This window comes from Lactuca serriola, chromosome 4, assembly GCF_051521515.1.
Source record: "Lactuca serriola cultivar US96UC23 chromosome 4, Lser_US96UC23_V15, whole genome shotgun sequence".
Taxonomy (NCBI): Eukaryota; Viridiplantae; Streptophyta; class Magnoliopsida; order Asterales; family Asteraceae; genus Lactuca; species Lactuca serriola.
In genome coordinates, this window is record NC_136411.1 from 43,061,394 (window position 1) to 43,072,108 (window position 10,715).

Consider the following 10,715-nt stretch of genomic DNA (forward strand, 5'->3'; position numbering starts at 1 on the left):
ACTAAATCTATATGACTCAAATTGACCATTGTAACCGCGTCATTAAGATTTGTCCGCAATCTTAATTAGGGTTTGGGGGTGAACGAAAGCACTCTAAATTAAAATCTTACTTTTAAAGCATACATCCATTAGATTCAAAAAAGAATTCATTAATTAAACTTTATTAAAAAAAAGACCCTTAATTAGATGCTAATTCAATTAAATGTCACTAAAAAGGGTAAATTACAAATCTAGATTAGCTCGAGTGATCAAGATTTGTGAAAATAAACACAAAATTTTGAGCTTGAATCATACACGTATGTATTAGTCAACAAATTATCAAGAAAAAGTTTTTCATTACGAATCTAATCTTCTAAAAGAAGCAAAACAAATTAATACCTTGCTAGTAAAATTGACTGAAGTCGTTCATCATATGCTGCTGTGGATGAATCAAAGAACCTTGTTGTTGATCTCTTTCTTGCTTTAATTTCTCCATATTTTGCAAAGATCCATAGTTGAACATACGCGAATTATCAATACCACCACCATTACCGATCCCATTGCTATGAATATAATCCAACACTGCACCATTGTTAATCCCATTGTTGTCACCATTCCATGATCCAATCAAACGTTGCTGCCCAGATTTATTGTTGTACAAAACCCCATTTTGCGTAATGGGAATTTGTCGAAGATGATGATGATGAATATTAGCTTGTTGGTATTGTGTTTTATAAACCCTAAGTTCTTCTGAAACCCTCTGAAACTCTCCTAATGGCCCTAACACAGGATCTTTAAGCCGACAATTCGCTTCCCAGATGAGTGAATCCACCGCTTTTTTCCCGTCTTCCCTAGTCAAATCCTTCACCAATTTAGTCACATTACTAACACCGAAGACCTTATGAACAGCTTGAAAATCTTGGGTTTTTTCCGCTGGAAAAAAAGGTGCCAAGATGCACTTTTCTGTGCACTTCTTTCGCTGGTGGCGGCATGATGCGCATGCAGGAACTCCGCCTCCGCCATTGGTGGTGGTTGTCGGTGGCGGAGATGGGGAGGGTGCAGCCTCAAGAACCCTAATGGTGGTTGTAGTAATGTGACTCTTCTGCATCTTTTGATGAACTATATAAATCAAGAATTGAGGGGAGATGATCAAGAAAAGCTTTGAATGAAAGAATATTATTTGATCGATTTAGGGTAAAAAATTAACAAGTATGATAATTTACATCTATATATAAACAAGATCTTGACCCATGTGCCGTATCACAATTCTAAACAAGATACCATTTATATTTATACCTTTGTTTATGTCAAGAATGAAAAGGGTGTTTCTTGAATAATATAATTAATAAAATCCTTGAAAAAGATAAGTAGACATACCAAGAAATACTATGTTTCTGTGTGTATCTGTGTGTGGGGTGGGGTGGGGTGGGGTGGGGTGGGGGTAGGGGAAGGAGAGTGATATCTAAATATTACGCATGGAAAGATTGAGGATTTGTTTAAAAAGGTTTAGGGTTTTATGGGTGTTTGTAGGTGGTTCACATGAAGACGAAGGGTGTGTGTATATATGTTCAACTAAATTTAACTTAATCCCCCTAGATTTTAGCAAATGTCATCTAGGTCCGAAATATTTTCTACCTATGTCTTAACTCTTAATGATATGTCTTCACTAGAAAAATGGATCCAAATGAACAAGTGTTCATAAAGAAAGAACATACATGTAACGGGTTTCATGCTTAGCTTTTTTTTTTTTTTTTCCTTTTTTCATCATATATTCATTTAAAGATTTGCTTGATCATATATTCATAATTCATTTAAAGATTTGATTGGAAAGATGTATAGGAATTTGTTCATACCATAAATTAATCTGAATAAAATAACTTTAGATACATCATCCATTTTAATATAAATATTTCCTAACTTATTTGGTAATAATTTGTTTTTTTTACTAGACAATAAATACTTGAACAATGTTTATAGTCGGGTTAAATTAGTGCCAATTAAAATCGATATTTTTATTGGACATTATTGTTGGATAGACTACCTATAACTATAAGAACAAACTTGGAGATACATGGCATAGATATTTCTTCTTCTTCCTGCCTATAGAGCAAGAGACCAATAAACATCTCTTTTTTTCTTGTCAAGTGGCCTCGAAGTTACGATCTCGGATCTTCAAATGGGAATAGATAAATTGTTGATCGTTTCCTATGACCTATGGTAACTGACTTTTGTGGTTTGAAGCTATTCGTTTTAGGAAAGGTGCTAAAGATTTACTAGAAGTTGTTTTTTACGTGATGTGTTGGCATATTTGATATTTTTGTAACACTCTTCTTTTTGGTAAAGAAAAACCAAAACAAACTCACATTTTTTATAACATAGCAACTCATATTTACATATGGTGTAACCATAGACATAAATTTTATTAATTGGGTCAGTTGGCTTCCCAACCCAATTGTCGTTGTTATGTAATTTTTTGTTGTGTTTTTTTTTCCGGTCTAGTTTCTTGCTAGTGGGTTGCAAATAAAAATTTTATCGTTCAGAAAAACAAATTAAAACTATTAAAATGAAGTTCTTTTAAGATTTTTAATTTGCAATTTGGTCTGAACGAACAGAAAATGTGTGCACCAAAATTAGCCATTTTCAATTCCGAGAACTTTTTCAATTGGATCCTGAATTCAATGAGACTCGCCATAGAGATCGACTTTAGGGACTAACTTTAATAAACTCGAAGGTTTGGGTGGTAAGAGAAAATAAGAGAAAAGGGCTGGGGGTTGAGTGGGATATATAAGGTTTTGGATATGGAAAGATTGGAAAGGGTAAAAAAATTGGTAAACTTTGCAACTTGCAATGATTATGCTTATTTGTACGGTATAAAGATCCGTAAAGATACCAATGTTATCCATTATTTTAATCTTTTTTAAGATACAGAAATTTTCTAAAAAGCAACTGTACATTTTATTTCAAAACCATAATTTTATGTTTTTCTTCAAGAAAATCACTTATATTTTTATATTTTTAAAAACTAGCTGTGAAACCTGTATATTATACGGGTTGATTAAAACAAAATGCCGAATACGAACGATTAAATAGTAAATTTATTTGAATTTGAAATTTAAAATTTGAAATAAGTGAAAATTATGAGAAAAAACATGCAAAAAATAAATTAATGAAAATTATAAATTTAATTATCAGACTCGTGTACTAAACTGGTTAATTATAACAAAACGGTAAACACAAAGGTTTAAATTGTAAATTTATTTGAAGTTGAAGTTGAATTTGAAATTTAAAATTTAAAATTTAAAATTAATAATAGGTTTAATTTGTGGGAACTAAATTAATGATATATTGGAAATGAAAATTAAAATAAATGATAAGTGGAAAAATAAATATATCTCAAAATTATGACAAAATGACATGTGGCCAAGTGAAGAAGAGAAGGACATATGACAAAATAATTCTCATTTATTAGGGTAGATAATTCAAATTTATTATCTTTTTCAAAAAACTATTATTTTTTCTTCGAGATACAACCTAATTTTTATCATGGAGATAGTTTATTAATGGAGATACAACCTAAAACTTTATCATGGAACATAGTTTGTTAACCATGAAAATCATTCAAATTATTATCTTTTTTAAAAGAACTATCATTTTTTTCTTCTAGAGATACACGTAATTTTTGATCATGGAACATTGTTTCTAAACCATTAAAATTGGATGGAGTGGTGTTCGGCATGCCTAGCTAGAATCTTTTTGCCGAGAGGAACACCAGCCCTTGTTGACATTATCAAGCAAAAAAATGTCGAGTTCGGCATGTTTATGTGGACTCTCTCTTCTTTCCTTTTCTCCCATTCTTGCCACTCTCTTCTCTCCTACTCCATTTACATGATAAAAATACATCAATCCTAGGTTGAGCAGAGCTGGAGTTCGATGCCTATCATAATTCATTGCGGTCTAAGGGTGGAATGGTTCGAGAATATTACTCATGACTAGGGCCAGTCCATAGGTTTTTAATGTCATTGGCGAAAAACATAATTATGCCCCTATATTTATGGGAAACTCATGCAACACAAAATTATACATATCGGCAAAAAAGACCCGAATAAATACTCTCATTCTATCTCTTATAACAAAAAGAGGCAAATTAATAGCAATCAAATTTGCAAATATGTAATAACCATTTAAAAACTATAATAAACAAAACATAATATAATCTTGTTAACAACTATAGAGACACATGACGTATAGTATTAGCAAAAAAAATATTTGCAGAAAAACCATTTGTAGCGCCTCGATTCTCAGGTAATTCTTAAATAAGATTTATTGGCTTAAGCTCTACTCGACGAGTTGGTTAACCTACTCGTCGAGTAGCAGCGGGGTGAGATTGCGTGTTAAGTGACCTACTCGACGAGTCCATGTTGGGACTCGGCGAGTAGGAGCTGACAGTGGAAACTCTAAATCTCGGGGTTTGCACCTCTATTTAAAGGAGCCTTAGCCTCCTTTGGCCTATTTACAGTCTTTGAGAGCCCCCTAAAACCCTAATTCGTGTGTGTGTGCCTTGGTGTGGTATTGAAGCTTGGAAAAGAGAATCTTGGAGGAAGAAAGCTAAGAGTGCAAAGGAAATTGAAGAAAGGAAGGAGTGGGAAGCCGGATTTACCTCAGCTAGCATCCTTAGGAGGTATCAAAGTGCCATCCTTACTTCCCTTTTTCCCTTTTGTTGAGTTTCTAGGGTTTTTATGGATTTTCAAGTTGGTATGAGGAGCTATGGGCTAGATCTGAAGTTGTAACTTCAGATCTGGACCCTCCTTGGATTCTAGAAGCATAAAGTCACAGTCTTGGTTGTGATTAAGGTCCTTCTTGAGCATGAAGTTCCATTAAGAACTTAAAATAGGCATTTGGAGCCTTTATAGCCATGCATGCACGTAAAGTTTGCAACTTTACGTGATAAACATGCCCTAGAAGCTTGGATCTATGAGTTGGAATTGTTGCATGGCTCAAAACAAATATGTGTGGAAAAAGGACTGAATGGACTTGGCGAGTCGCAGGTTGACTCGGCGAGTCACATGAAGATGGTCGTGAACTCGACGAGTTGGATGAACAACTCGGCGAGTCCGATGAAGATCGCCATCAGACTCGACGAGTTGAAGAACAACTCAGCGAGTCGGATGAGTTTTCTATTGGATGTATATAAAGGTGTATCCGTCGAGTTGTAAGGAAGGAACTCGACAGGTGGCCTTAAAGCTTGATCGAGAATCAAAGGAACTCGACGAGTCACTCCGATGACTCGGCGAGTTGGAATGTACTTCAGGGAACTCGGCGAGTAGCCGAGGGTACTCGACGAGTTAAGGTAAACATGGACTGTTGACATTGACTGAGGACTTTGGCTTTGACCAGGGGTTGACTAGTTGGTTGTGGAGTACCTTATAAGGTTAAAAACTTATGAGTATGACGTACTATGATGATAGGTGGTGGAGCCTGTGTCAAGAGATCTGAGAGTTGGAGTTTACCTTTCGTGTCGACATCTGCGAGGTGAGTTATCCTCACTATATCGATAGGGTCTACGGCACCAAGGTCGGCCCTTTAGTTGTTATTGTTATGGTATGCTACATGTGGTTATGATATGTTAGATCGGTATCCAGATAGAGAGTATGTTGTCATGCTCTTATGATCCGTTAGGATTGATATGTTAGTGACCTGGTTAGGTCGGTGTTTTGGTTATGAGAGATTACTATGATTGATGATCTGTGAGATAGTTATATCTGATAATTGTACATGTACGGGTTGATGTGCTTATTGATCTGATTAGATCGACTTCCTGGTAATTAGGACAGTATTATGTTAGTGACCTGGTTTAGGTCGGTATCCTGGTATATAGGATGATGCTATGTTAGTGACCGGTTAGGTCAGTATCTTGGTTAGAATGTTGATATGCCTTATGATACGCTAGATCGATTTGTTTGTCTATGGACTGTTATGTGATTACCTATTATATGTGGACATGGTTATTTGCTTGTGGTGGGGTTGAGGCGGTCCTGCTTTGTGTTGAAGGCCAATATACCCTATGAGTGGACCAAGGAGACTGTAGGCCCACGTGGCGGATCAGTCATGCCGAAGGCTCGGGATAGATTCAGACAGACTGTAGGCCCGGTAGGGCGGTCAAGTCAGGCCGATGGCCCAGTATTCATGTTGATTGATTGATTATTACTGATATGGTATTGTCAGTGGGGTATTGGTATTTTGGGGCTAGCTCACTAAGCCCTCGGGCTTACAGTTTTCAGTTTACTGTTCAGGTACTTCAGGAGGTCATGGAAAGGTGAAGGCGTGACCGTACCGCTCCTCATTCTTATGTTATGATTTTTGGGACACTCTGATGGGAAATGATTTGAAAACATTTGTAAACAATTTTATTTGGTTTCTATTTATGATTTTAAAAGTTTAAATTTAGCGTAAAATTTATGGTTGTTACAAGTTGGTATCAGAGCCTTGGTTTGAGTGAATTGGAGGAACACTCGTGTGAATCCAGTCTCAAATCAAGGAGATTTTCGGAAAATAAGTTTTAAAATGGTTTTCAAAATAAAGGATGGAGGATGCAAAGGGTACGATCAGCCGGAGCCTGTAAGTAAACCCCAAAATACCATGCAGTTATTTGATATTCTGATATGTTAGAACAGCATGCTAGTGCTAGGCTAGGGATCTTCAGGAATCACATGATAGATTTGTCTGATTGCATGATGCCTATTAGCCTAGGGTTTCTTGTATGTGGAATTGACATCATAACTGTAGATGTTTAGTGTATGCATCGCGGCTGTGCATAATAAAGACCTTATAGCTTGAGAATGTTGATTCGGCCTTCGGGTAGGATTGGATATTTGAAAGTCTATTGGGTCCAGCGTTATGTGCAGCTAGCATGCACTAGCGCTGCAGGGGATGATGGAATTTTCATGGATGTGTGAGTCGTGATAAGTGGTGAGACTATATGCGAGATATTTGGTATTCCCCTAGAAATGAGGGTTGAGCGCATTTCATATGATGATGATATGGTTAGGGCATTGTGGTGATACTTGAGACAAATATGGGTAGGTGTGGAAGGTAGTATGGGCCCGTACTATTGAAAGCACAGGACCCATACGCGTAGCAAGGAAACCAAAACCCCTAGGGTTCTTGGGTTTTGGTCTCCCGACATTATGTTATTTATCTGATGACTTGTGCATATATATTTCAGTATGGTGGTGACGAGATGTGTTGCTTCGAGATCCGAATCAGGATTAGGATCGGGGTCGGGAGACGGAGGGTTGGAGGTGCCGGTAGCACCTGAGCCCGTGGTTCAGATAGGGACTGAGGAGTTGGATGCCAGGATCCGGGAGATCATGCACGACGAGATTGTTGCTGCGTTCCGAGCGCAGCTGCCAAAAATGTTTGGGTTAATTAAGACTGCGATGGTTGAGTATTTTGATGAGCGATATGCAGCTCTAGCAGAGACAGTTGTCCTCGCAACCACTTCGGCTGTAACTACGACAGGGGTTGGAGGAGGAGCCGTCAGGGCCTTCCAATACCAGGACTTCGATAATACGAAGCCCCCGATGTTTGATAGTATACAGGATGCAATTAGGGCTACAAGGTGGTTATCTGATGTGGAGGGCTGTTTCTTCACGTGCTCATGTCCTGCTGACCAAAAGGTCAGGTGTGCCCTGAACCTGCTGAGGCTTGGGGCAAAGGACTGGTGGAGGCTGACGACTGGGTCGTATATTGATGATCAGCGGGCTGCTGTTACTTGGGAGTAGTTCAGAGATATGTTATGCACCCGCTACGTTCCATGCGTTGAGCGGGAGCGGCTTGCGCAAGAGTTTATGACGTTGAGACAGGATGGGGAGTCTGTGATGGAGATTACCCGTATGTTCACAGAGAGGGCTATGTTTTGTCCAGAGTTTGCTTCAGAGCAATCTCAGATGACTCGTTATCTAAGTATGCTCAAGACTGATATTCGACAGTTTGTGTCTACACAACGATGTGATGCCCTCCTCGATCTTCAGGAAGCCGCGAGGTGGTGTGATTTGGAGTTAGAGCTGCAGCAGAAGGAGCAGCGGCAGGCACCGACACAGTCTCAGTCGGCGCCTAAGCGGTCTAAGAGCGCTGATACACGACCTGGGGGTCAGCAGAGCCGCACTTGTGGAAAGTGTGGCAGGGTTCATTCGGGAGTTTTTAGAGCAGGAGGTGGGTGCCATAAATGTGGCAAGGAGGGGCACTATGTCAGGGGACTGCCGTGTAACGCCCGTAGATCAGGGTTAGTCAACTTAGAGACGATAAGCATCAAAAATGACTTTTTTATGGAAGATTATTTAGAAGGATTAATCTTAACCAAGTTGTAGTATATGTCACAAGGTTTCCGTGCATATAAAGAACGCCAAAATCCGAGTTATAACGAAGAAGTTATGACCTGTCGAAGTTTTGCGACAGAACTGACACGACCTAGCGCGACCCAGCGCGTCGTAAATAGTGAATTTAAGGTTGATAGATATCTATCCTTAGTGATCTAAACGAGAATTGAAGATTTCATCGATAGTAGTGCAACGACGGAAAGACAGACGAAAACGGACGTCAGACGAAGGAGTTATGAGTTTATAACGGAGTTTTCCTGTCCCGGCCTACAAAAAATAATATATAAGTAATATAATTATAATATATTAAAAATAAAGTCAAAATTAGCCAATGGAGTCTAAACGAGAGTTGTAGAGCATAATCTCATCTTCGCGGCGATATAAAGAACGTCGAAAATAGAGTTCGTATGCGAAAGTTATGAATTTCTGAAGTTCGGGGCGCGAAACCCCAAAACTGTCAGAGACCACAACGTGGCAAGCAGTGCCACGACGTGGCAAGTCTCCTGACACCTCCGGGAGGCCCCCAGATGCAACTTGGGATGACGCATGCAGTGACGACCAAGCCCACGACGTGGAAAAAGGTTGCCACGACGTGGCAAGGGCCAAATTTGCCCCATAAATAGATTTGAAGGGCCAGCCGAGTTTGGTTGCTCATTCTCTCTTCTCTCTCTCTCGTTTTACCTTGATTTGCGTGCAAGAAATATCCCGAAGCCCCGGTATCAACCCCGAGACCCGAAGCGAGTCCCGAATCCCCGAAGATCCCGAAAAGAAAAGAGTTTCCGAGCCGAAGCTATGCCCGCGAGAAACCCGGTGTGTGAAGATATCCCGGTTTCACCGAAGAATACTACTCTTAGAGCTGTAGTGTTGTCCGATCATCTTCTGATCAAGTGAGTGTGTGGTTACTTTCTTCTAACACATAAATACGAAGTATTTTATACGAAATACGTGTTATGTGTATATTTTGTTGTTATATGTGTGAATGTATATTCACTTTCTTCTACCGCATAGATATGAAGTATTTGCTATGAAGTATGTGCTAGGTGTTTATACATTGTTTGTTTACTTGAGATAAATGTTGAAATAATGTGTTATACATGTTTTAAAAGATTTAAACTTTATATGTGTTTGCATCTACAAATATGTTGGGTAGAACATGGGCAGATGAAATAGTTGATATGAGACGAAATAATAGGTGTTTTGAACTCAATGTGTTCATTAGGTATTTTGAACTATATGTGTTCACTTGGTGTCCTTGAACTCAATGTGTTCATTAGGTATTTTGAACTATATGTGTTCATTAAGTATTTTAGAACTCAGTGTGTTCATTAGGTATTTTTGAACTCTACGTGTTCACTTGGTGTTTGAACTCAATGTGTTCATTAGTTATTTCCGAACTCTATGTGTTCACTTGGTATTTTTGGACTCAATGTGTTCATTAAGTATTTTTGAACTAGATGTGTTCACTTGGTGTTGTTAAACTGAGTGTGTTCACTAAGTGTTTTAGAACTAAGTATTCACCAGATGTTTTGAATTAATGGTTCACTAGGAGTGTTAGAACTAGGTGTTTGTTAAGTATGTTGAACTAAGTGTTTACCAATCGTAATTTGTGGACCTTGGCAGTGGTGGACTTTGTGTCAATTCCTTAGGTCAATCCTTAGGAATAAATGGATAAAGGATAGTTGATTCTTAGGGTAAATCCTTAAGAAATAAAGGAGATAATGGGAATGAGTATTTGGGTTGATTGTTTGATAATTCAATATAATAAATGTATTATTGTGGGTTGACAACCCTACATGCTCACCAGGCTCCCAAGCCTGACCCACTCAGTTTTCTTTGCATTACAGGTAATGGCACAAGAGTATAAATTGGTGGACTTGATGAGAGATTTTGGATTATAGATCAGTAGTTACAAATAACTGTTGTAAGGTCTATTTTATATTGTTTATGCTTTTGGTCTGTATCGGAACATAACATCCCGAAGTTTTATTATTTAATGAAAATACATTCTCTTTGAGAAACGTTTTGATAAATTTTATCATATTTTGTTTTGGGAACAAATTCCGCAACCGTTTTCTTTAAACGATTACTCTGATTTTAAAATAAAGCATAAACAAACCGGTCTTTTCTGGCCGAGAAATTGGGGATGTCACAGTTGGTATCAGAGCATTAGTTTAAGCGAACTAGGAATTTGTAGGAAATTTCTAGACTTAAACTTAGAATGCTAAGTAATGATTGGGAGGAGTGTGTCTAAAATATGTTAGGTAGTACACCTAAATTGACACAAACACTAGTTTATTTTAGGAGCCATGCCTAAAATGCTTTTATGTGCTAAATATTATATATTGCCATATATGATATTAT

General features: G+C 38.0%; 1 protein-coding gene across 1 annotated transcript; it reads right to left on the reverse strand.

Moving 5' to 3' along the window:
* Positions 1-244: 244 nt before the first annotated feature.
* Positions 245-1,160, reverse strand: LBD2 (LOB domain-containing protein 2). The gene has a single exon (XM_079038603.1). It carries the CDS (start codon positions 1,085-1,087, stop codon positions 383-385), a length of 705 nt encoding a protein of 234 aa, XP_078894729.1. The 5' UTR covers positions 1,088-1,160; the 3' UTR covers positions 245-382.
* Between the last annotated feature and the right edge of the window lie 9,555 nt (positions 1,161-10,715).

What these genes read in the sequence shown, in the direction of transcription:
- LBD2 (XM_079038603.1), bottom strand. Translation starts at nt 1,087, where the DNA reads ATGCAGAAGAGTCACATTACTACAACCACCATTAGGGTTCTTGAGGCT.